The sequence below is a fragment of the Oncorhynchus gorbuscha genome, linkage group LG14, assembly GCF_021184085.1.
Source record: "Oncorhynchus gorbuscha isolate QuinsamMale2020 ecotype Even-year linkage group LG14, OgorEven_v1.0, whole genome shotgun sequence".
In the NCBI taxonomy this organism is placed as follows: Eukaryota; Metazoa; Chordata; class Actinopteri; order Salmoniformes; family Salmonidae; genus Oncorhynchus; species Oncorhynchus gorbuscha.
The window spans coordinates 9798856-9825545 of record NC_060186.1 but is presented as its reverse complement, the minus strand read 5'-3'; the positions used below and the strand labels follow the sequence as shown (position 1 = coordinate 9825545).

General features: G+C 41.8%; 2 protein-coding genes across 5 annotated transcripts in view; both read left to right on the top strand.

Annotated features, from left to right (window-relative positions):
• Positions 1-7815, top strand: part of LOC123994391 (protein kinase C and casein kinase substrate in neurons protein 2-like) — a 35287-nt gene extending 27472 nt beyond the window's left edge. For 2 of the 4 annotated variants that reach the window (XM_046296917.1, XM_046296916.1), the window contains 3 exons: positions 3193-3351; positions 4800-4990; positions 5378-7815. In XM_046296917.1, coding sequence (XP_046152873.1) covers positions 3193-3351; positions 4800-4990; positions 5378-5490 — 463 coding nt within the window. In that variant the 3' untranslated portion in view covers positions 5491-7815. The remainder of the gene's footprint in view (positions 1-3192; positions 3352-4799; positions 4991-5377) is intronic. The other 2 variants (XM_046296919.1, XM_046296918.1) reach the window with 1 other exon arrangement.
• Positions 7816-7963: 148 nt separating this feature from the next.
• Positions 7964-26392, top strand: LOC123994390 (ADP-ribosylation factor GTPase-activating protein 3-like). The gene is made up of 16 exons (XM_046296915.1): positions 7964-8145; positions 9049-9167; positions 9346-9418; positions 9715-9846; positions 10024-10104; positions 10518-10635; positions 10732-10788; positions 10941-10987; positions 11198-11349; positions 11477-11608; positions 12324-12461; positions 18195-18359; positions 18535-18658; positions 20627-20714; positions 23700-23824; positions 24202-26392. Exons 1-16 carry the CDS (start codon positions 8077-8079, stop codon positions 24217-24219), a joined length of 1638 nt encoding a protein of 545 aa, XP_046152871.1. The 5' UTR covers positions 7964-8076; the 3' UTR covers positions 24220-26392.
• The last annotated feature ends 298 nt before the right edge of the window (positions 26393-26690 follow it).

Below are 26690 nucleotides of genomic sequence, written 5' to 3'. Positions count from 1 at the left end.
TCCACAACAAGACTCTCTGCACACGTTCCACACACTGCTTCCACATCTAAACATCATAGTTACTGTTCCTCCACAACAAGACTCTCTGCACACGTTCCACACACTGCTTCCACATCTAAACATCATAGATACTGTTCCTCCACAACAAGACTCTCTGCACACGTTCCACACACTGCTTCCACATCTAAACATCATAGTTACTGTTCCCCCACAACAAGGCTCTCTGCACACGTTCCACACACTGCTTCCACATCTAAACATCATAGTTACTCTTCCTCCACAATAAGACTCTGCACACGTTCCACACACTGCTTCCACATCTAAACATCATAGATACTGTTCCTCCACAACAAGACTCTCTGCACACGTTCCACACACTGCTTCCACATCTAAACATCATAGTTACTGTTCCTCCACAACAAGACTCTCTGCACACGTTCCACACACTGCTTCCACATCTAAACATCATAGTTACTGTTCCCCCACAACAAGGCTCTCTGCACACGTTCCACACACTGCTTCCACATCTAAACATCATAGTTACTGTTCCCCCACAACAAGACTCTCTGCACACGTTCCACACACTGCTTCCACATCTAAACATCATAGTTACTGTTCCTCCACAACAAGACTCTCTGCACACGTTCCACACACTGCTTCCACATCTAAACATCATAGTTACTGTTCCCCCACAACAAGGCTCTCTGCACACGTTCCACACACTGCTTCCACATCTAAACATCATAGTTACTGTTCCTCCACAACAAGACTCTCTGCACACGTTCCACACACTGCTTCCACATCTAAACATCATAGTTACTGTTCCTCCACAACAAGGCTCTCTGCACACGTTCCACACACTGCTTCCACATCTAAACATCATAGTTACTGTTCCCCCACAACAAGGCTCTCTGCCGCTGATTGGGAACGCTGGTAAAGCATTCCGGAGAAAAGCCTTAGGAGTGATGTCTGCCACCACTGAGTTGTTGCCATGGTCACAGCAAACATTCCTGTAACAAGCCCCGAGAAAACAGAAGTTCCCCACTGACTGTAAAGGTTGCACACTGGTGAATTTATGCCAAACATGACCCATGTTGTGTGTAGGGTGGGTACTGGGGGAGTGTGTGGGTACTGGGGGAGTTTGTGTAGGGTGGGTACTGGGGGAGTGTGTTAGTGGGCGCTGGAGGAGTGTGAGGGGAGTTAATGAGAGGAATGTGAGGCACACAAAGCATTTGACCCTTTGGTATCTATCAGATGTACATATTGCCAAACATGGGTCTGCCTCGCCCTACCAGAATAAGACACATACTCTGTCACGTCACTTCTACTGTACTGTAGGCTATATTTGTGTCTACAGGGGTGAAGGTGAGTGTGTGTTGATCAAGATTAGTTGTACTTACAGTGGAAATTCATTTTCACGGCTCACGAAAACACAAGCAATAGACTTAACAAACAATGGCCATATAAGGAAAAGGGGGTCAGAGTGAAATTCTTGTCTGGACCAAGGTACAACTTCACTCCTTCCTTATGTTCACGCATTGAGAGTTGGTCCACATTTCTGCGCTATAGCAAGATCAGAGATACAACCACTTCAAGGGATAGTACATCTATCTAGCTATCCCCCTTAAATTGATAGTTTACTGCTATATGGACATTTTATAATTTGCTCACTTTAAAAGTTGTTTATGGGCAACTAACTATTGAGTATTACGCTATATCGATATATATATATATATATATATCTACAAAGAACACTTGTGGCCATCACCAAAAAGCAGGCTGATATTGGTCTGAGACCTAATATAACATAATAAAAAATGTGTGAATGTCTTTTTTTTCTGACTTCTGCCAACCAAAGTTACATTGTTGCCACTGTTCAGTGTTTGTTTGGTGTTTGAACTCGTCTGAGAGAGATTTGGTTATCTTAGAGAGCGTGGCGCCGTGACTGTCAATAAAGGTGTCCACAGTGCAGTGACGTTGTGATTGGACAGATGGCTACTACGTGCCATGGTCCAACTGCACTGTAAACATACAATGTACATACAACACTACAGTGGGTTCCTGGTTGAAGTTGTCTCTATGCACAGGTCTAGGATCAGCTTACCTTTCCCAAATCCCAACCTTAACTGTTACGGGGGGAATACAAAACTGACCGTAGATCAATAGGGTGACTTCATCGTAATTCGTTCTCACAACAGACTAGTGTGGAATTCCAAATCTAGCCCCAGCCTCTAACCCAAGGTACTTCTCTAGATAATATATATTTTTTAAAGTTGTCACTAATATGGTAATGCTTTGACCTAGCCAATCAGAGGGGGAAATGGAGCTATTACCATATTGCTTAAATCAATCTGACCCTATCAGATCTAACTGAAATGTCTAGGGAAATGGGCTATTATATGGGTCAAATTGGAATTCAGAATGAATTCCTGGTGAAGTGAAGTGTGACCGTTTTGTCAACCCCAGAGCGTATCCGCTGGGGAAAACACTGATAAAATGCTAGTAAAAGCATCAGTGAGATTGTAGAAGAGGAATTGGTGAAGGTGTATACATGTTGTGTGAATGGAAAACTGACCATTTCTTATTTGTTAACTGAACATGTTTATTTTGTGACTGTGTCCTAGTGTCATGATGGATGTCTAAAAACCATATGTACCCAGCGTTGCTGACTGTGTCCTAGTGTCATGATGGATGTCTAAAAACCATATGTACCCAGCGTTGCTGACTGTGTCCTAGTGTCATGATGGATGTCTAAAAACCATATGTACCCAGCGTTGCCTCGTCAGTGTCCTCAGACTGGTCATGTGTTTTTTTCTCACATGGCTCATATGGTCTATTTGATTGGTTATGTTTGGAAGTGTCCCTTGTTGTGTGTCCATTATGTCTTAAACCCTCACATCCGAAGGTTTTCGATTCAGCTTTAGGTATGTCACGAAGCTGTCTGGATTCAAGGTGTGTATGTGTACGAGTATGTAATATATAATAATAATATATGCCATTTAGCAGACGCTTTTATCCAAAGCGACTTACAGTCATGTGTGCATACATTCTACGTATGGGTGGTCCCGGGGATCGAACCCACTACCCTGGCGTTACAAGCGCCATGCTCTACCAACTGAGCTACAGAAGGACCACATGTATGTGTTTTGGGGTGTACGTGTGTGTCACAAATGCCTGTCTCCGTGTCGTCAGCCTGACTGTACCCACAAGCACAGAGCCGGTGGGTTCGAACCCATTCGAGGAAGACGACGACGAGGATCTCCAGGGGACCGTGAAGGAACAGCCTGCTGTCGTCAACAACAACAACAACAGCAGTCCGCTCAATGTCAAAAAAGTGGAGGAAGTGAAAACGTTGGTGAAAGAGAGACCCTCTCCCCCTTTTCTTCCCCCTCTCCCTCTTCTTTTTTCTCCTCTCCCTCAGTCTTTGGGTGAATTTAGTATTTTAGTGTCACACACGTGTTTCTCAGGGTTGCACGTATTTGTTCCAGCCAAGCACGAGCACACAGGGCTTGTTGATTAGTTGAGTAGTGGAACCAGGTGAGCGAGTGCTGGGCTAAGACAAAAATGTGCAACCCTGAGAAACACTTCAATAACACACTATTGAGGCACACCCTTTCTGTCCTCATCTTTTTTTTCCCTTCACTCTTTCCTGTTATTCTTCCTCTTTTCCATTACTTCTCTCTTTTATTCCTCTCCTCATCTATCCTTGTCCCCTTCCTTTCCTCCCTTTTCCCTCTCCCTCTCTGTCACCCCTCCTTTTTCTCTCTTTCTCTTTTCTCTCTCTTTCTTTCTGCTCCCCTTTCCCCCTTTCTCCTTCCCTCTCCCTGGCTAGAGGCAGGCTGTGTTATGGTGCATGGGCTCTCAGTGAGCGATCACACCAAACCTACATTAGTCATCACTCCTAACAGTGCCAAGTCCAGAGCATTCTTTCTGTGTGTTTGTATGTATTTTTCCTGTCTGTGTTTACTTTACAGTCAGATCTGTTGCAAGTTGGAACTTAAAAATACAATTTCTATAGAATTTAGACTATTAAACAAAAGCCTGTCTACAACTTGGTGAGGAAACCTATATTGGGTCCTGTTTTACATTAGGGCTGATATTGACTCAAGGCAGGACAGAGAAACTAGCACTCATAAAGTCAACTGTGTGTGTCAGTCTCTCTGGCATAAAGCAGGAACTATGAGATGCCATAGGTGTCTGAGTGTACCAACTGCAATAGTCTGACTGTAACCTGGCTTCAGAGAGTGTGAGTGCGTGAGGATGTGTGTGTGTGTGTTTCATGGGTTTTCTGACTGGGGAAGAAGGGTGTTTGTTCATCTGAGTACTTTACATCTACCTCCCTCTAGTGGTGGATGGGGTGAACTCCAACCATGCTTTTGTACTGTACTCGTGTCATTGTGTTGCCTTGCCTTACCTCAGCACTCTGTCTGTGTCCATTCCAAGTGGTGTCAAAGCAAACTCACAAATCCATTCACCAACAAAACCTCACAGCATTGGTTTCCTAAAAAGGCATGTTTTTTCCCCCATTGGCTGATATGAGAGAGAGAGAACCTATAGTCTCAGTCTTTGTATCCGGGTGGATTCGGAGAAGCATTTGCTGGGCCTTCTACATGTTGTGCTGTACTCTACATTGGTGTTGTTGTTTTTATGCCCCCTTCCCCCGGGCCATATTAACTCTTTTTGTTCCCGCTTCTCTCGCTTGGCATGCTGGATTGTCCAATCGGTGTGTGAGCAGGGCATGATTGACAAGTAACATTTTCAAATTTCCCTTATGTTGATTGCTGCCTCTGTCTGTTCAGCGCCAGCAGTGTGGAGAAGTCGCAAGAGTGGTCGGATGAGGAGACTGGGGTGAACCCGTTTTCCATTGAGGATGCCAACGGCGATGGGAACCCGTTTGATGTGGAGCCGGCGACCTCGGGGGTGTCTGTGGCCGTGCGTGCCCTCTACGACTACGAAGGACAGGAGCAGGATGAACTCAGCTTCAAAGCAGGTGTGTGTGTGTGTGTGTGTGTGTGTGTGTGTGTGTGTGTGTGTGTGTGTGTGTGTGTGTGTGTGTGTGTGTGTGTGTGTGTGTGTGTGTGTGTGTGTGTACACTAAAGACTGTGAGTGAAGAGACCCCTGCCCGGTCCCCCTATTCTCTAGTCTGCTGTCCTGTATGACCACCGCTAAGTGAAAGGACTGGATGTCTCCACCAGTCTTCTTTTACTTGCCATGTCCTGTCAGATCAGTAATCTTTGACAATTGAAACACAGAGAAAAGTGAGTGAGGCTGAGTTGAGTCACAAATCCTTTTTGAAGCTGCTCAACAGAAAGACATGCTCATCTACCACCATCTTTCCACATAATCATCTGTCCATTCCTCCCTTTTTGTCCTGAAGGTGAGGAGTTCACCAAGATAGGAAACGAGGACGACCAGGGCTGGTGCAGAGGGCGCCTGAAAGATGGCGTGGTGGGCCTCTACCCCGCCAACTACGTAGAAGACATCCAGTAATGACCGAGCGAGGGACAAGGAGGAAAACGAGAGAGAGGATGGGATGAAGAGGCTAAAGAAAGTGGAGGAGATGGGGTAGGAGGGTGGGCAGGCCTCGCATTCGCACCTCACCCTCTTCCCCCTACGTGGTAGAGGCTGGCCGCAGTGTGTGTGAGTGAAAGGGGTGGCAGAAGAAAGGGGTTTGCCCATCGAAGAGGATGATGTTGTAGCTCTCTCTGTTGTATCTTCCTGGATCCCATGTCGTTAAGCACAGATCTTCCTACAACTACAGCCTGCCCTCATTGTCAGCCTTTATGATGGGACACCCAGTACAGAGTCTAAAGCCTGCTGCAAAAGCAAATGTTACTTAAAGCCATTACTGTTACAGAAGAAAATATATAAAAAGCTATTTGAAACATGTTACCTTCCAATTGTAGCTTGAAGTTATGAAGATGTTGAAAGAATTAACCAATTTTAAAAGATCCCATTCACGAGGTCTAGCCCATTCGATTTGAAACTGATTGGAGACCTAAAAGTAATCTTAGTTTAATCTTTTAATTCATTTTTGCCGTAGACAATTGGTGATACACATTTCTATAGATCTGATTCTATTGTAACACTGATTTGTAGTCCAGGATCTGATTTGGTAGTCTTATGTTGAAATAAGGGGAATTCCTAATTGCATGTTATTTCTTGCTCTGTTTTGAGTGTCCTTCACCCCATCCTTTTGACAGTAATCAAGGTTTTATTTTTTTCCCACATGAAAGCCATTTGTCTGAAATATCAGAACCTACAACCCCGTTTTCTTATTTGACTTTTCAAATCTTTTGAGAAAAGGGCTTGGAATTCATGGCAGTGCCGGTTCAGAACAATTGTCTTTCTTATCTGATGCTTATAGTTCAGATTTGTCTTGTTATGCCTTTTTTTTTGTATTTTAAATCTGATTTATGTTTTGCTCAGCGAATAGTTGATGAGTGAATTCTATCCAGTTCTTCCACCGTCACCAACCAGCTTGGTCTCAGAGCATTTCATATTATTCTGTAAATGCTCTGATACCATGTTGCGCCAACCCACATTTTTAACAATAAGTGACGCACTCAGAAGTTCTCCTGTAACCTTTACCCCTCAACTTTAATTGATTGTATATTCTTTAATTGTTTTGTTGTATCGGCTCACCTATTGATTGTACACGTTTTCTGGTCATTCTAGTATCAGGGACATTCACCAGGGCACATAGGGCTCTGGCCAAACGTAGCACATTATATAGTGCATAGGGTGCCATTTGTGACAGCCTCTTCACACAATTGACTTCACATTCTGTTGGTAGATTCTTACATCGTGGATGTTGTTTTTTCTTTCCACACTGAATGCTTGGCAATAAGGTGTGTCACTTGAAGCTAGGAGCTTTAGCTGTAGCTTGCTTTGCAATAAGGTGTGTCACTTGAAGCTAGGACCTTTTGCTGTAGCTTGCACTGGATGTCCATTCAAAGCTTTGGGAGAATATCTTTTTTTGTCCCAACCGAAAGCAATGTTGCACGTTCAGCAATAAAAACCACAGCATTTACTCTTTTTCACAAACTAGAGGGTCCGATTTAATAAAAGTATGTTTGCATGTAAATAGCGAGGAACCTATGAACAAATTAAGCAGTTATAGATTCAGGAGTTGTGATTTAAATTTATATTTGGAAATCAAAGACTGTTAATGTATGAGATGCCTTAAGTGCTTTTGTTCTCTGTCAGATGAAATGCTGTGATTCGGAAACAAATCCGTTTGTACAATAATTGTATGTTTTATGGCGAATGTCTCGCGAGTTTGCTGTCTTGTTGCATTTGTAAATATAATGTAAAATCTCCAGAGGGCCCAGAGCCTACTTATGATTAGTAATTGACAAATAACTGAGATTATATTTCTCATTTTCTTTTAAAAGTTCATGATTGACACACACACCCTTAACACCACCACATGTGCATTACCAGTATTGGCAAACTATATCTGTTATTTAGGACCTATCCCAATTCCCATCTCGAGTATAGGTTTCTCCTATTGGGAGTTGATGTTTTGGCTCTTACATTGTTGTGAGTACATTATTTAGCAAACACTGTTTACACATGATGCTCCTGGAAATATCCCCTACATTTTATGCCTACAACCGCATAGCGAGAGATCGGTTTAATATTAGTTTTCTGTCACTGTGAGAGGTTATGCTGTGCGTTTCAGGTCATGAGATGTATATCATTGGTTTCAGGTCATCATGCCATTAACAGAACACCACAGCAGCTTTGCTTGCACAACTCAGTTTGCCAATGTTGTCCCACAGCATACATTATAAATGAATTGAACTAAAATAAGTTAAACTGTCTTTTTTTTCAATTAAACATACAGTATCAATGATAATAGAAAGAAATGTAACTTTATTACCCAGACCTCCATGTTACAATTATGCCCATGTGTTACTGCTGACCAATCAGAGTACAGGCACAAAATGTTGTCGTTCTGACGGGTGCCTTTACCCAAGAACAGCACGGAAGTATTTTTGATTCACAGGGAAACAAATTTGCTCAACGCTGCGCTTTACCTACCAGGTGAAATTAACAACAAGTGGAAAGATGTCAGAGCCCAGCAAGCAAGATATTGCTGCCATTTTCAAACGACTACGATCCCTTTCTACGAATAAGGTGAGAGTTGATAAGCTTTCTGTCTTTAACGAGGAAGTAGCTAATGTTAGCTAGCTTCGGACGGGAAAAAATGACACGTCGCACTGTTTTGCTGTGCAGGGGTAGATGCGTCGTAACAAACGCACATGGAAAAGCTTTGAACCACGTATGCTCATTGCATATCCTGACAAAATATGTTTTTGCAGTGTTGAAGAAAGAATTATCATGAGCAGTTTAAATGGAACGATAGGACATCCTGGACAGTCACGTTCGAGCCAGCTGTCATGTGGCATGATGACAGTTGGGTCAAAGATGGTACTTTAAGAAACTGGTTGGACAGTCCACTTCTTTTAGTGTCAGTGTGTTTATTGTAAATTATAGATGTCTGGTAGATGTTGACTCATGGACACCACAAAGATGAAGGACGTCACACAGACATAAACAATACCTTTTTGGCTCATAAACTGTCGATTCCAGCTGTTTCCGTCTGCTGTTTAGGCCTGGCTACATTGAACGCGACAATGTTTCAACCGCAACCATCGAAAAGCTGTTTTGGAAACATTGTTTCCACTATATTGCAACATTTGTAACTAGCTGGTTTAGATCTAATTTTGGTACATTTCGGCTTTCTCTTAATGTGTGGACAAGTAGAGGCAATAAAATAAAGTTTATACTAGAAAAGAAAAAATAGGAAAATATAAATAGAATATACAGTATGAGGTCAATATTTTGTACTTCAGACCTCCACGCTACTGGGTTGCTTCATTATTTGTTAGTGTTTTGCTATCTATTTGGCATGCGCTCCTATTAACTTGCTTATCAGTGTCCCCATAGACTTATCACTGCATGAAGGAGACATTGAACACCTTGTCTGTATTCAAGTCTCATGTTTTCCAAAGCTGCTGAACCTCTTTCCTATTACAGGCGTGCTTTGACTGTTCGGCTAAGAATCCTAGTTGGGCCAGTATCACCTATGGAGTGTTTCTCTGTATAGACTGCTCAGGAACACACAGGTCATTAGGAGTGCACCTGTCATTCATCAGGTAAGGAACAATGAATGAAAAAGCACATGTGTTGCCTACTCCATCCTGTTCTTTCAGATCTACACTAGTGGGTAGGGGCTAGGGATAGTTTCTGGACAGGACCATTGGCCTCACACAGTTTGACACGTTATGACCCGATGGAGTGTTCAGAATTAGAACTGTGTATTGTTTGTTTCAGGTCTACTGAGCTGGATTCTAACTGGTCCTGGTACCAGCTGCGATGCATGCAGGTGGGCGGCAATGCCAGCGCGGTGAGTAAAGCCATCCATGGTGGGCACTGACTGGTGGGCAGCCACGTCCCAACCTGCTGTGTTAAGCGCTGAGAGGGTGGTACTAGTAGTTATGTTTCTGACTGCCAGAGTGGGCATTATTTCTAGAATGTATAGGGTACTGTATGTTGTCATGATGTCACAATAGGGCCCTGTATAATACCTGTATTGTGTATGCAATATTATAATGCAATATTCTGATAACTATTAACAATACCTTTTTGTATTACAGAGTCAATGTGTAATTCAAACCATTGTTATCCCCCTGTGTCTCTCAGAATGCCTTTTTTGCCCAGCAAGGCTGCACGTCCAACGCCGCAAACACCAAGTACAACAGCCGAGCCGCTGTGCTCTACCGCGAGAAGATCAAGACCACGGCCACGCAGGCCACAAGGCGCTTCGGCACTGAGGTGCCACACACATCCATCCAGACATTCCACTGGGCAAAAATGGATTTAGTCAACACTGGTTACTTGTTATACTGTCTTTAACAACATAATCATGTCGCATCAACATGGCTGATTTAAAGGAGTGTATACTTAGGTCCTTATAGATGCCAAGGAATCCTCTGTTTTGTTTCCCTGCAGTTGTGGCTGGACAGCCAGGCCCCCCTCTCTCCAACATCTCCCGTCAATAAGGAGGAGGATTTCTTCAGTATGCACGCACAGGTGTGTGTGTGTGCTCACCCCTGAGTGTGTGTGCTCACCCCTGAGTGTGTGTGCTCACCCCTGAGTGTGTGTGCTCACCCCTGAGTGTGTGTGCTCACCCCTGAGTGTGTGTGTGCTCACCCCTGAGTGTGTGTGTGCTCACCCCTGAGTGTGTGTGCTCACCCCTGAGTGTGTGTGTGCTCACCCCTGAGTGTGTGTGTGCTCACCCCTGAGTGTGTGTGTGCTCACCCCTGAGTGTGTGTGTGCTCACCCCTGAGTGTGTGTGTGCTCACCCCTGAGTGTGTGTGTGCTCACCCCTGAGTGTGTGTGTGTGTGTGACTTTTAGTACTTATTTGTTTGAAATTGTAGAAGAGTATGGATGTGCATGTTGTTTACATGGTCATGATGTTTACATACCTTGCATATTTTGGTAGGCATTCCCTGATGATCGTAGCTCTGCCCAGCCTAATATAACAAGCTCCGCCCAGATGAATCTAAGCCCCACCCCAGTAGAGGAACCCTCTACAAAAGAAACCGAGAGGGACAAAAACGGTACACCTCTACTTCAATATTTACACTTCAGAAACACACATACACTTGCATCTGTTTGTCCATGTCATCTATGCCCTCAACTCTTTCTGTCTTCAGGTAATACAGAGGGTCCCAGTGTTGACGTGCTAAGTATGTCTCCTAAAGAAGCCTTAGGTAAGAGGACCAAGAGATTATGCTCTAGAGACTAAAGATACTCAACTTGAACCTTAAGCATTAGGAGTACATGAAATATCTGAGCCTGGAACAGTAGCTCTTAGCAGCTTCTATCAACTGTATTCTAATGCCCACTGTCACTTCTCCCTTAGAATCCTCCTCTCTTCTCAAGAAGAAACCAGCTGGGGCCAAGAAAACAGTATGTACTCTATGGTAGTGGATTAAAGAGGTAATGCTCCTCTCCACACACCTATGTGTGTTGTGCTTATGAATAAGAGTGAATTTGGTGATGGTTGTGTGTGTGTGGGTGGGGGATTTAGTGTGAAGGGACTGTGCACATTCCTCATGGATCTTGTGGGTCAGTAGATTAGTAGACGCGTATTCACATGTGTCCTGTGTTTTGTCTCAGTTGGGCGCTAAGAAAGGTGGTCTTGGGGGTAAGAAGGTGAGCAAACAGAGTTTCTGTGACCTGGAGAAGAAAGCACAAGCGGTAGACAAACTCAATGAGAGAGATACAGCACCCACCACCAAGAACAGCCCCCAACCAGCAGAGGAATCCATGTGAGTCTCTCTCCAATTGAAATGGGCTTTAATTGGACTCTCGCTCTCTCATCCACCTGATCTATTACTCTAATCTTTACTCTGCCTATCCATTTTTCTCCACCTTTTTCTCTCTTCCTCCCTCTAGTGGGGCCTCCATGAGACTGGCCTATAAGGATCTGGAAGCACAGCAGAGGAGTAATACAGAGAAGATGAAGGGGATGGGGGAGAAGAAGAAGGAGCAGGCTGAGAGACTGGGCATGGGCTTTGGCAGCAGGAGGTGGGAGGATAAAATGATTTGTTTATTTCTTAACACACTTTTTACAGATGTTCCATGTAGAATAGTTTAAAGGTGTACTTTACATTGCAGGGGATAAGTCACATCTTCTAAAACAGGGATTCGCTAACTTTTTTCTGTGCGATCCCATTTTGATATTAACACATTTTGGCGACCCCCACCATGTAAAAAATGTATGTAATCAACTGCCAATGTTTACTTATTTAATTTGGGTTATGACAGTCTATTAGAAATGTCAGACAGTATTTTGACAGTATTTCAATCTGACGACTATAGTTTGAAGTGATTGAAATGCATCAGAAAGGTATTGGGAAGTTCAGAAGATCATCAGGCAATAATGTTGTATGGTCTTCTGTGTAAAAAAGAACGTAATTGATTTGTTCTTTTTCTCCCAGTCTTATTTAGTGTCTGGTCTTGTCCAATCGGTTCTAACGGCTAGTAAAGGGAAACTGTACGTGTTCCTGAGAGTTATTTTCAGTGATGGGGTCATAGTATTTTGTAGCTTAAACAGTACTGATGTAAGTTAAAATTTCCTCTCGTGACCCGATGCTCAAATCGGGTGATTTGGTCATGACCCCTAGTTTGGGAAACCCTGATCTAAAATAATTATATTATTGTTGGCTGAAACATGTAACCATTGGAGATATTGTGGTAACAAACACTTTGATTATATGACTCCATTCTCTCCCCCCTCTAGTGGAGTGTCTCACTCTGTGCTGTCAGACATGCACACTATCCAGCAGGAGAGCCCAGTGGGGTCCAAGCAGCCCACTAAGAGCCGGAGGTACACAGAGAAGGAGGAAGAGGAGACTGACGAAGGCTCCTTTACATCCAGGTCACCACACTACCTACACACTCCGGCAACGTTCCAATACTTTAGCAACGGGTCTTTCCTTCTTGGAAGTAATCACTGACATGGCTAGGCTGGTCTCAGATCTCTTTGTGTTGTCTTGTAATGGGAGTTGGAAAGACATCACAAAAAGATCTGGGAAAGAAATCCATTAAAATTGAGCTCTCTGACTTCCGGCAATGGCAAAGCTTTAACAATACGCGTCAGCGTAGTGTCCTCGAACTTTCAAACAATTTTAAGGCATTTTTACACGGTTTACCTTTTTATTAATAGTGAGTTGGAAGTTAAAATATCGTATTGCCGAAGCAAAATATGCCCAATATGTCAAAGCCTCAAACGAGGCAAGGAAAATTTCCCCTCTGACAGCCCTTGTTCGGACTCAGCGGATGCTAGCTCGGAAGAAGCACCAGCATGGTTCAGAATGGAGATGGACAAGGGTATAACAAAAATCCAAGAGACACTTTCTGAACGCCTCAACAAAATGTGTGTGCTGGTCGATAAACTCCACGAATACCAGAATGTCACAAAAGGACGAGTGGACAAAAGTTTTTTTTTAAAGACCATGCTGACCACCAGGCTCCCATCCTGGACGTCCGCGAGGAAGTGAACCAAAAATACAAGAAGTTGGAAGTCTCCATCTCTAAACTCGAGGAGAAATCTGATTTTATTACGAAAACTTCCAAAGGCGCTCGAATTTGAGACTTCAAGGTTTCCCGGGGGCCTTGAAGAGTCGCGATCTCCTATCTACAGGAAATGTTCCCCGTAGGGCCCATCTCACCCGAAGGAGGTGGCTGCCTGGCCAGGTTGCATCCCAGGGCATTTGTCATTAAATTTCTACGGTACCAGGACACTGTTCGCATCCTCTCTGCTGCCAGAGCAAAGGGAGAGCTCAAGTACGGAGATGCCAGAATCATGATCTTTCCGATCTTTTTCTTTCTCCCACACTACACAAGAGGAGGATGGCTTTCTCCCTACTGAAGAGACTTCTGCGTCAGGTTGGCTTGGCATACAGCCTGCGCTACCCAGCAACTTTGTGGATCGAAACCAAGAATGGTGAGCTCACATTTGACTCAGTGAAGATGGCTGAAACATACATGAGGAACTGTCTTTTGAACTTGGATACAGTGAAATGTTAGCACATGAGGAAATTACTCAAATGATCAACTGGCTGGCTGGTGTGATAATGACTGGCGAGGTAAATTTGCATGATAGCTAATGTTGGCTGTGCTATTTAGCCAGCTCTCTAAGTCTACAAGGGTGTAGCTATAGCTACTATACATCCACACTACGCCAAATAGTTGTGGCTTTTGACTGGGTTTCAAGCCTAACTATGTTTTCTATTACTTCAGGGGATTTGCGCTACTATTACAGTTGCTGGCTTGTTTGTTAGAGATGTATGCTGGCTTTAGTGATACCAAGACAGGGATAAACTTCTCACTGGCTGGCTGATACACACACACACACACACACACACACAAGCTTTCACACACACACACACACACTTTGATTACAACAATAATGACTGTAATATTTAGCCTGTCATTCACCCTCACCCCCCCAAAACAAACTTTTCTGGGTGGGGGGGGGGATTGGTGTGTGAGGGTGAACTCAGGAGGATGGTCATTGTTTAACTACTAGTCCCTATTTTATATTTGAGAGATGATAGTTATCGTCTAGTAAAGGTTTTCATTTATACGTCATAGCTTGGTACGTCATCGCTTGATTTCTTTTTTCCTGACCTGCTGGGGTGAGTTTGTGGTCATCGCTTTTGTCGCGCGCGGCACAGGTTTCAGGGCGCTTTGGCGAGTGCCGATTGGTTGACATTTGGGTGTGCAGGTAGGTAGGTAGGTGACTGAACGCACCAGAGTTTTATTTGTATTTTTTGTTGACATCCTCAAGTGGGGCTAAATAGTCTGGTCATTATTGTTGTAATCAAATTGTATTTTGTTACTTGACTAACAATATTTTCATGCTACAAGGAACAGTCAATGTACTTCTAATTCCATATACATATTATTTAGAATGAACCTAATTCGAGCAATGCTATGCATAGCAGGTACATCTAGCTTAAAGACTAGCGTCTAAGGATATGGGTTCATTAACTCCCTCAGTTGGGGAGGGGGATGGGTGGGTTTGTGGTAAGGGTCAGGGTATTGGCTCACGAGATGTTTACTACTTTATACTTTCATTTCATTTTGTACACGTTATGTATATACACAACGCAATTTTGTTTCTTTCCTTTTCCCTATTTATTTTCTTTAAAGATGTCGGCACCTAATAACTATACATTTATGACCCTTAACATTAGGGGTACTAAATGCCCAGTCAAGCGCAAATGCATTCTGAATTATCTCAAGCAACATAAGGTTGATATAGCTCTCCTTCAGGAGACAAACCTGACTGACTCTGGGCATGATAAACTGAAGAGAGAGTGGGTGGGCCGAGTGTACTATTCATCTTTCACCCCTCGGGCAAGATGGGTGGCCATACTCAATAATGAGCATTGTCCCTTTCAGATACAATCTCAGATTAAAGACAAAGGGGGTAGGTTTGATCATTCAAGGTTTCATTAACAATGAGCCCATTACCATTGTGAATGTTTATGGGCCTAACCATGATGTTCCTACATTTTACCAAGACATCTTTTAGAAGTTAACGTCCCCATCATCAGATGGGAAGCTCTCCTTGCATATCTGAGGGGGCAAATCATATCCTTTAGTTCAGGTGCTTGTTAGATGTATAAGGCTCAAGTAAATTCATTGGAGAATGAAATAGTGTAACATTTCTCAACTCTACAAAAACTAGACTCAAAGCAATTGGAATATAACACCCCTGACTAACCATAATGCAGAAAATCTCTTAGGAGAACAAAACTACTACGAACATGGAGATAAAGCAGGAAAGTTGCTTGCTTGGCAGATAAGACGAGAGGATGCAAGTAGAGTTATTAGCTCTATTAAGCTACCCAATAACACAGTTGTTCAGTCCTGAGGAAATTCATCTAGTCTTTACGGAGTTTTATGAAACATTCTACAAGTCTGAAGGGGATGCCCCTGCCATAATGCATGAGTTTTTGAACAAACTCAATGTACAAACTTTAACTGACGAGGATAGAGAGCACTTGGAGAAAGAGATTACATCAGAGGAAATTAGGGAATCCATTTACAACACTGCTGGGGTAAATCACCAGGGTTAGACAGATTCCCAGTTGAATTCTATCGATCCTTTTTACCCAAACTATTTGAGCCTCTTTGCAGTATGTTTAACTATACCATAGAGACAAACACTCCCAGGCACACTTGAACAGGCTCTGGTCACAGTTTTCTTAACCTGGGAAAGATCCTCTGCTTTGTGGGTCGTATAGACCAATATCTCTATTGAACACTTCATATAAGATTCTTGCGAAACTCAAAGCTCTTAGACTGGATAAGGTACTTCCGGACTTGGTTGATATGGACCAAATAGGCTTTGTAAGAAACCGCTCATCTCCTGATATCAGAAGATTATTTAGTATTATACATTATGTAGAGAATGGCCAAGAATCTGTAGTGGCGACATCATTAGATGTCAACTTTATGCAAACCATACTCAGAAGGACTAACTCTACCTGATGTCCAGTTGTATTACTGGGCATGTCAGTTAAAACCTTTTACGGCTGCTGTCCCTGTACAGGGACCAAAATCAAAATTTCAGAGCGCCAACTAATAGTACTCAATACAACTCAAACTTTAATTAAAACACACATGCAGGATACTCAATTAAAGCTACACTCGTTGTGAATCTAGCCAACATGTCAGATTTGTAAAATGCTTTTCGGCGAAAGCATGAGAAGCTATTATCTGATAGCATGCAAACCCCGAAATAACCAAAGGGGACGTAAACAGAAATAATTAGCGTAGCCGGCGCTACACAAAACACAGAAATAAATGATAAAACATTCATTACCTTTGACGAGCTTCTTTGTTGGCACTCCTATATGTCCCATAAACATCACAATTGGTTCTTATTATTTTTTTATTAAATCCGTCCATGTATACCCAAAATGTCCATTTATGAAGCCCGTCTGATCCAGGAAAAAACACCTTTTCAAAACGCAATGTCATTTTTTAAAATTAAAAAAAGTTGTCTATAAACTTTGACAAAACACTTCAAACTACTTTTGTAAACCAACTTTAGGTATTAATAAACGTTAATAATCGATAAAATTGATCACGGGGCGATCTGTATTCGATAGCAGCAAGTCTTGAAATCATCGTCCATATTCTCCCTTTCATAACTTCCTTCGGTGTACCCCAAGACAGGAAGTGCCTATTCGTCATCCCACCAAGGATAAACCAGAACTGAATTGCCAGTACTGGCGACATCGTGTGGAAGCTGTAGGCATTGTAAACGGGACTCTATCTATTTTCCCTGGCCATAGACAATACAGAGACTGGCGGATGGATATTCCTAAACACGTTCTGTTATAGCCACAGACATGGTTTAACCAGTTTTAGAGACTTCAGTGTTTTCTATCCACACATACTAATCATATGCATATACTATATTCCTGGCATGAGTAGCAGGACTTACCCTCTTACATTTTCTTGGTTCAAGGGAATGAAAACATTTGGTAATCTCTATGGAGAAGGTGAACTACTATCCTTTCAACAACTGGCATCTCATTCAGTTACCTCAAATGCATTTCTTCAAGTACCTACAGGTTAGGCATTACATTGCCACTCAGCAGGGAGGTAGGATTCAGCCCATGAGTAAACTTATAACTGATAAACTGTGGCTGGGGAGGAAAGGGGTCAAAGGTTTAATTTACTACATGTACTCTGGTCTTCAAGCTCTGTTGGGGAAAGATTAACCTCTGAAAAGCTTGCATGAAGTGGCATGATGACCTTGGTCTCATTGAGGATGAGAAATGGGGAAAGCTCTTTTTAGATGCTCAGCATCTTTCATTTAACACAAGGCACAAGTTGATGCAATTCAATATTTTACGTAGGGTCTACTTTACACCAGAGAGACTGTAGAAGATCAATTCCAAGTATTCCAAATGCTGCACTGATGCATATGTTTTTGTTCTGCCCTGAACTAAGAAATTATTAGAAAGACATTCAGATCTTATCACAGGTCACTAATATGACGGTACCACTAGATCCTTCCCTTATACTTTTTTTGGAGATGATTCTCTTCTACCAGTTAATATTTGTAGCAAAACCAGATTCATTAAATTGGGAGTCAATTGCAGCCAATAAATTCACAGCTATTATATGGAAGAGTGACACTCCACCAAGCAAGCAGATTGTTCTTTCAGCCACATCTTCCTATATTCCATCAGAAAAAAACAACATAACATTTATGTAATAAATCCTTTGAATTTCCTGATGTTTGGGGGACTTTCAGAAGTTTCTAGAGATGTCACCGTAGCTGCCTCATCACTACTTTCTTCATTAATGTGTTGGATAATTTATTTTCTAGCATGGAATGTGAAGGTCATTCTGTTTCTTTTTTCTTGTTGATAATCAGTTAAGCTAATCCCGGGGAAGGGGTGTGTTTCTGGGTTGGGGAGGGAAGGGTTTTGCACGATGTGCCCCCCATGTAGCATGGTGTTTTGTGTAGCTGGAAAGAATAATGGGATTAATTGTCACATTTTGATTGTTAAATTGTAAAAAGAAATGCCAATATATTGTAAAAAACAACAATTGAGCTTTTCCATATGAAACCCATCAGGATGTCGATGACCAGTTCAATGACCAAGTTTGATGAACCGACAGAATCCTCTGACAAGTTCTTCTCCAATTGGAGCGAGACAGGGGAGTCTGGCTGGAGGAAAGAGAGCAGGAAGCCAGAGCCAGACTTCTACCTGAGCACCAAGAGTTCCTCACAGGACGACAGGTACTATATGACTGTTTGATTTCCAGGGATGAAAATACAGAGATGCATGTGAAAAAGTAACATTTTATTTTGGCCGTATAAGTCCCCTGAGCCACTTTCTTTTTTACATTTCTTCTCTATTTTAAGTTTCTCACTGCAGTTGTCCCTGAATGCACCCTCCCTCTCTCTCACACAGGACCGCAGCCCGGCGGAAAGCAGACCCAGTCCCTGTCTCAGACTCAGGCGACGCCCGCAAGAAGTTTGGGGACGTCAAGGCCATCTCCTCTGACATGTACTTTGGCAAGCAGGATGACTCTGAGGTAGGCACACTGTCACGGGACACACACATACAGTTCCAGTCAAAAGTTTGGACATATCTACTCATTCCAGGGTTTTTCTTTATTTTTACCATTTTCTACATTGTTGAATAATAGTGAAGACCTCAGCTATGAAATAACACATGGAATCATGTAGTAACCACAAGTGTTAAAAAAAAAAAAAAAATTATATTTGAGGTTCTTCTGCCATGATGACAGCTTCGCACATGCTTGGCATTCTCTCAACCAGCTTCATGAGGTAGTTAGTTACCTGGAATGCATTTAAATGAACAGGTGTGCCTTGTTAAAATGTCATTTGTGGAATTTCTTTCCTTAATGCGTTTGAGCCAATCAGTTGTTTTGTGACAAAGTAGGGGTGGTATACAGAAGATAGCCCTATTTGGTAAAAGACCAAGTCCATATTATTAGAACAGCAGCTCAAATGAGTGAAGAGAAACTACAGTATATTACTTTAAGAAATGAAGGTCAGTCAATGTGGAAAATTGAAAGAACTTTGAAAGTTTCTTCAAAGTGAAGTCTCAAAAACCATCAAACGTTATGATGAAACTGGCTCTCATGAGGACCACCATAGGAAAGGAATACCCAGTTAACTCTGCTGCAGAGGATACGTTTATAAGAGTTAACAGCCTCAGATTGCAGCCCAAATAAATACTTCAGAGTTCAAGTAACAAACATCTCAAAGTCAACTGTTCAGGCCTTCATGGTCAAATTGCTGCAAAGAAACCACTACTAAAGGACACCAATAATATGAAGAGACTTGCTTGGGCCAAGAAACACGAGCAATGGAAAGTAGACGAGTGGCATTCTGTCATTTTAGTCTGAGTCCAAATTTGAGATGTTTTGTTCCAACCGCAGTGTCTTTGTGAGACGCAAAGTAGGTGAACGGATGATCTCCGCATGTGTGGTTCCCACCGTGAAGAGTGGGGGTGCTTTGCTGGTGACACGGTCTGTGATTTTATTTAGAATTCAAGGTACACTTAAATCAGCATGGCTACCACAGCATTCTGCAGCGATACGCCATCCCATCTGGTTTGCGCTTGGTGGGACCGTCATTTGTTTTTCTAAGGACAATGACTCGGCACACCTCCAGGCTGTGTAAGGGCTATTTAACCAAGAAGGAGAGTGATGGAGTGCTGCATCAGATTACATGGCCTCCACAATCACCCAACCTCAACCCAACTGAGATGGTTCGGGATGAGTTGGAGTGAGAGTGAAGGAAATGCAGCAAACAAGTGCTCAGCATATGTGGGAAGTCCTTCAAGACTGTTGGAAAAGCATTCCAGGTGAAACTGGTTGAGAGAATGCCAAGCGTGTGTAAAGCAGTCATCAAGGCAAAGGGTGGCGACTTTGAAGAATCTCAAATCGAAATGATCTTTTGATTTAACACTTTTTTGGTTACTACATGATTCCGTATGTTATTTTTTAGTTTTGGTGTATTTGATATTATTCTACAATCTAGAAAATGACTAGAAACAAAACAAAACTTGAATGAGTAGGTGTTCTAAAACTATTGACCAGTAGTGAATATATGAAAAAATGGATTCATAATGACAAATTATTTGGGTCTATAATTATGTTGTACTGATGTTCCCACCTTTTTGATCTAATTGACTGCCAGTATCAAATGTCTGCCAGTGTTGACTGTTCTGGTTAAGGTTTTATGCTAGGCTGTGTCCTACAAGCCTCTCAGGCTGGTGGTGTATACAGTTAATTTGGTACTGTGGAATTCATGTCTTTCTCAGAGAAGACTGTTAGACATTTTCTCTGCTCCTGTCCTGACTGTGTTTCCCTGTTGCAACATTGTTTTTTTATTATCTACAACTGCTGTCTTTTTTTATCCACCTGAAAAAATCCCTATTACAGTAATACCCCTATGTGTAGTATGCTCATTGTTTAGTATCAAGTATGTCATTTGAAGTATAAAGTATTAATATGGTTGTTTCCATGCAGTATGAGGCGAAGACTCGCCTGGAGAGGTTCTCTGGAAGCAACTCCATCAGCTCAGCTGACCTGTTTGATGACCCAAAGAAACAGATGGGTAGGGAAGCCAACTAGTGTATACTTAACCATTTCATACAGCGCATTCGGGAAAGTATTCAGACCCCTTGTCTTTTTCCACATTTTGTTACGTTACAGCCTTATTCTTAAATGGATTCAATAGTTTTTTCCCCATGTCAATCTACGCACAATACCGCATAATGACAAAGCAAAAACAGGTTTTTAGAAATGTTTGTAAATTGTATTAATCTAAAAATTGACATCACATTTACATAAGTATTCAGACCTTTATTCAGTACTTTGGTGAAGCACCTTTGGCAGTGATTACAGCCTCAAGTTTTCTTGGGTATGACACTACAAGCTTGGCAGACCTGTATTTGGGGAGTTTTCCCATTCTATAGAAAGATATCTGTGTGTAAGGTCCCACAGTTGACAGTGCATGTTAGAGCAAAAACCAAGTCCTCAATTGGCAGCTTGATTAAATAGTACCCGCAAAACACCAGTCAAGGTCAACAGTGAAGAGGCGACTCTGGGATGCTGGCCTTCTAAGCAGAGTTCCTCTGTTCAGTGTCTGTTCTTGTGCCCATCTTAATGTTTCCTTTTTATTGGCCAGTCTGAGAGAGCTTTTTCTTTGCAACTCTACCTAGAAGGCCAGCATCCCGGAGTCACCTCTTCACTGTTGACATTGAGACTAGTGTCTCTATTTGATTGAGGTCAGGGCTTTGTGATGGCCACTCTAATACCTTGACTTTGTTGTTTTTAAGCCATTTTGCCACAACTTTTGCTTGGGGTCATAATCCATTTGGAAGACCCATTTGTGACCAAGCTTTAACTTCCTGACTGATGTGTTGAGATGTTGCTTCAATATATCCACAATTTTCCATCTTCATGATGCCATCTATTTTGTGAAGTGCACTAGTCTCTCCTGCAGCGAAGCACCCCCCACAACATGATGCTGCCACCCCTGTGCTTCACGGATGGGATGGTGTTCTTCGGCTTGGAAGCATCCCCTTTTTTCCTCCAAACATAACAACTGTCATTATGGCCAAACAGTTATATTTTTATTTCATCAGACCAGAGTACATTTCTCCAAAAAGTACGATCTTTGTCTCCATGTGCCGTTCTAAACCATAGTCTGGCTTTTTTATGGCGGTTTTGGAGTAGTGGCTTCCTTGCTGAGCGGCCTTTCAGGTTATGTCGATATAGGACTTTTGTACCTGTTTCCTCCAGCATCTTCACACGGTCCTTTGCTGCTGTTCTGGGATTGTTTTGTACTTTTCGCACCAAAGTACGTTCATCTCTACGAGACAGAACGTGTCTCCTTCCTGAGCGATATGACTGCTGCGTGGTCCCATGGTGTTAATACTTGCGTACTAATATTTGTACAGATGAACGTGGTACATTCAGGCGTTTGGAAATTGCTCCCAAGGATGAACCAGACTTGTGGAGGTCTACCATTTTTTTTTCTAAGGTCTTGGCTGATTTCTATTGATTTTCCCATGATGTCAATCAGAGACACTGAGTTTGAAGGTAGGCCTTGAAATAATCCACAGATACACATTCAATTGACTCAAATTATGTCAATTAGCCTATCAGAAGCTTCTAAAGCCATGAAATCATTTTCTGGAATTTTCCAAACTGTTTAAAGGCACAGTCAACTTAGTGTATGTAAACTTCTGACCCACTGGAATTGAGATGCAATGGGTTATAAGTTAAATAATCAGTCTGTAAAAAAATTGTTGGAATAATTACTTGTGTCATGCACAAAGTAGATATCCTAACCAACTTGACAAAACTAGTTTTTTAACAAGACATTTGTGGAGTGGTTGAAAAACAAGTTTTAATGACTCCAACCTAACACGGAACCCAAACCGGCTGCGACTGTACGCCATCGTGCATAAATGTATTTTGTCCCCCCCACACCAAAACGCGGTCACGACACATAGGTTAAAATATCAAACAAACTGAACCAATTATATTCATTTGGGGACTGGTCAAAAAGCATTAAACATTTATGGGTAGTTAGCTTGCACTTGCTAGCTAATTTGTCCTATTTAGCTAGCTTGCTGTTGAGATCTAATTTGTCCTGGCGATATAAACATAGTTATTTTACCTGAAATGCACAAGGTCCTCTACTCTGACCGTTTTATGTGGATTCATTGGCAATGAGTCCAGATCTAAATCGCATTAACTTTTGGAGAGATCTGAAAACAGCAGTTAGGAGAAGGCAGTTATTTTGACCAAAGGCTGTGCTACCAAATATTAAGTCTAGGGTGTCAATCATTTTGTCTATGTAATTTCTTACATTTAAATGGATATTAAGTTCTGAATCAAAAACAAATGTTCTGTAATATTAACAGTGAAATAAAGAATTGTGGAGACTAAATACTTTGTTCAATTTCTTGAGTTACTTGGAAAAAAGTGCAAGGGTGACTATTTTTGGCCATGACTGTAGACAGGTGTGCCTTTCCAAAGCATGGCCTATCAATAGAATTGACTCCAAGAAACATCTCAAGGATGGTCATTGAAAACAGGATGCACCTGAGTTCAATTACATGTCTCCATAGTCTGACTAGTTATTTAAATCGGGTATTTGTTATTTTAATAGATTTGCAAACATTTCGAAAAACCTGTAGATTGATTAAAAAAAAACATTTTTTTTTAGAATAACGCTGTAACGTAACAAAGTGGAAAATGTCAAGGTGTCTGAATACTTTGAGTGCACTGCATATCACACTTTCAAGTATACAATTTAACCATTTTATATCACTAAATCAAGTGAACACCAGGGCCCATATTCACAAACATCTGAGTAGGATCAGTTTTGCCTTTCAGATCATATTGAATTAGACGGGGATCTGATCCTAGATCAGCATTCCTAGTTAGTGAGGCTTTATTAATCCAGGCACTGCATGTGTACGCCTCCACAATTTAAACATCAGAAGAAGGATCATTATAAAGCAACTGCCACCACTGATGTTACTAACCATCTCTCTGTCTGTCTGTCTCTCTGGTCCCCATGTAGCCAGCTCATATCGTCTGACCAACATGCTGCCCAGTGCTCCAGACATGTCCCAGCTGAAGCTGGGGGTCCGCTCTGCGGCCGGGAGGCTGTCCGTCATGGCCAGCGGAGTAGTCACGTCCCTTCAGGTTTGTGGTTCAGATGGCCCTGTTAGTTGGAGCTTGGTGCTAGCAGCAGATTGACTCGCACATGGGCCACATACTGAAGTGTTATGGGGGCTGTACGCCATAAGGCAATTTCAACACAGTAAGAACTTGGCCTTCTTTATATCATCATTATTCCAATTGGAAATCCATTTTCTTTATTTAATTAATATGTAAGTGCACAGTAACAATATCAGTGACTATTTTGTCAAAGGCATGCTAGATACAACATACTAGTTACCAAAATACATTGTGTATAAGGGTAACTTTAAGGTTACCTAATTATGCAGCGTCAACACTCAGACAATTGGTACGGTGTAAGCGGTAGGTTCTTACGTTGTTGTGTATCTCATTTGTTTCAGGACCACTACAGTGCGTGAGTCCAGTGTGTGTACCTGTGTTATACACACACAACCTGTTAGGTCCCCTGGGTATTGGAGTCTGTAAACATCCTTACGTGCGATGGACAAGTTCAGCCGTGCAGGAGAGGGAGAGATTGACGGAGAGAGCGAATTAGCGACATTGTGTAGGCCAGAACATAGGCTATAGCTGTGTGTGTACATAGCAGCTATTTGAATAAAGTATCTACATTGGAGTTATGTCAAAACAACATCCTCTATGAGGTAGATGTATGAAGAACACTTATTTACGCAGCTTATTATCTAATCTGTCCAGGCCTTTAGTTTTGATATTTACATCAATGGTATTCAAAATAACATTTTGTTATCATCCATTATGGTTCTAATTGAGGGTGACTTAGGTTTTGGGTTCCTTTTCCCCTGTGCAATTGTTATTGAATCATGTCACCTTGGTTTTTATGTAGCTATTTGCAATGAAGACATGTATTTTTCTACATGCGGTATGTAAATAATTTAATTAATTAATCTGATGGGCATTGTTTTAATTACCTGCCAAATGCAGAGAGATGTTGCCATGTAGGATACATGTCTTAAATTTTAGGGTGCCTTCAAACCAAAATGCCTGCGACACGTTGTGCGTGTGCCGATTCACTGAATGTGTGTTTGGAGGTATGGTGAAGTGGAGAACATTCGAGGTGGGAGAAACATTATTTTACATTGGTTGACAGACCTCTAGTCAGGATGGGCTGCAACACAATGTCCCCATCTCATCTGTTGGACAGTGTAGATCTTCCATTTCATTCACTTCTATCCACCTGTACACTACTCTCTGAAAAAAAGGTGTTTGCTGTGCTTTTGAAGCATTGTTTGCATTGGTTTGAAAGTGCCCTTAGTCTTGGAAGTGTACTTATGTCTGTCACTCATTTGTCACTTGACTGAAGGACCAAATACTCAACCTGATTTCTTTGTGTAATATATGTGTGTATAGACACACTGGTCGGATATGGTCCTGTACAGTGTAACATGATCTGATCTGCCTCTCAGCAGCCAAACATTCTCCATATTACTTTTGACTATCAGTTCAGATGAATGAAGGGAGTAGTATCTTAATGTTCTGTCCCAGTACTCTCAAAGGCTGAGTTTAGACAGGCAGCACAATTCTGATCTTTTTCTTCTCACTAATAGGTATTTTGACCAATCAAGTCAGCTTTTTAAAAAGATCTGGTGTGAAAAGATCTGTGTAAAGAAATCATCAGAATTGGGCTGCCTGTCTAAACACAGGCAAATAACCGATTATATTTTCTGTGACCACTCATGCAAAAGAAATGGGACGTGGCCCTGACTCATTTCAACAGCAGTTGTACTATGTGTTTAGTGAAGGGTAAACTCTAACCCTTTGCTGAGCAGATTCATTGTAAATTACCTCTGTGAACTGTGTACCTTGCAGAGACTATTTAGGGTGTTTAGAGTATATTTTCACACTCTGGGTATATGTGGGTTATATTTTGGGTGTTTATGTGTAGTGTGGTTTTGTTATTTTGAGGGGATTGGCTAGAAGTATTTAACTGGATGTTGCCAGAAGTATTTCTGGCTACCTCGTATCACCTACCGAACTCTCATTTTACTGCATATTTTTCTCATTTTGATCCTTACTAATTTGAACTCTTGAGTTGAGATTTAACACTGTAGTGAAATATATTTAAGATGCAACGTTACCCATTTGAATCTGGATTTTGTATAGTGTGTAATTCAGTGACCAACCAGGGCTTTTGTTCATTCTCTTTCGACTGTAATCCAAAGAATTAGGATACATGTGCACATGCCCTAAAAATGTCAATTATGGGAAGATCTAGTTTTTGTGTATTTGTATTAGAACCTGCAAGTACATTTTTTTTTTACTTGAATGTACATCTTTAGAACAGTACCTGAAGCATTGCATTAGTTTCCAAATGACTGTTTACCAACAAATACATCTATGGACATGAGCTCTTTAGAGATCCATTCAATTTGTGTAATCAAGGTGTGTATCATTGTTAGCTGCTGTGTATAAGAACTTTGCTTCAGAATAAAAATTATACTGCAATTATACTGCACTTGCATGTCCTCAGTGGCAGACTTACCATTAGGCAACTCAGGCAGTTGCCTGGGCCTTGTAAACTTGTCATGATTATGTTTAATAAAACAATTTATGTTATCTTGCCTTTCTGCTCGTGAGAAACCTCCGATGTGCGCAATTTAGCGGTAGTGACAAACTAAGCGTTTTCATTTTTTATCCTGCGAATTTGGCTCTAGCTTTTGAACAGTTGGGGCTATAAGCTATTATTATACCACGTGCCTGAAAGCCAAGACTCGCAGGAACGTGTACCAGTCTTCTGTTTCGCTCTACAACGCTCGCAAGCTGCGCAGGACACGTTAGAATGTACGGTGACAAACCCGCAATTGAAAACAATGCAGATATTTTATTCTACACACAATTATTTCCTGATTATCTT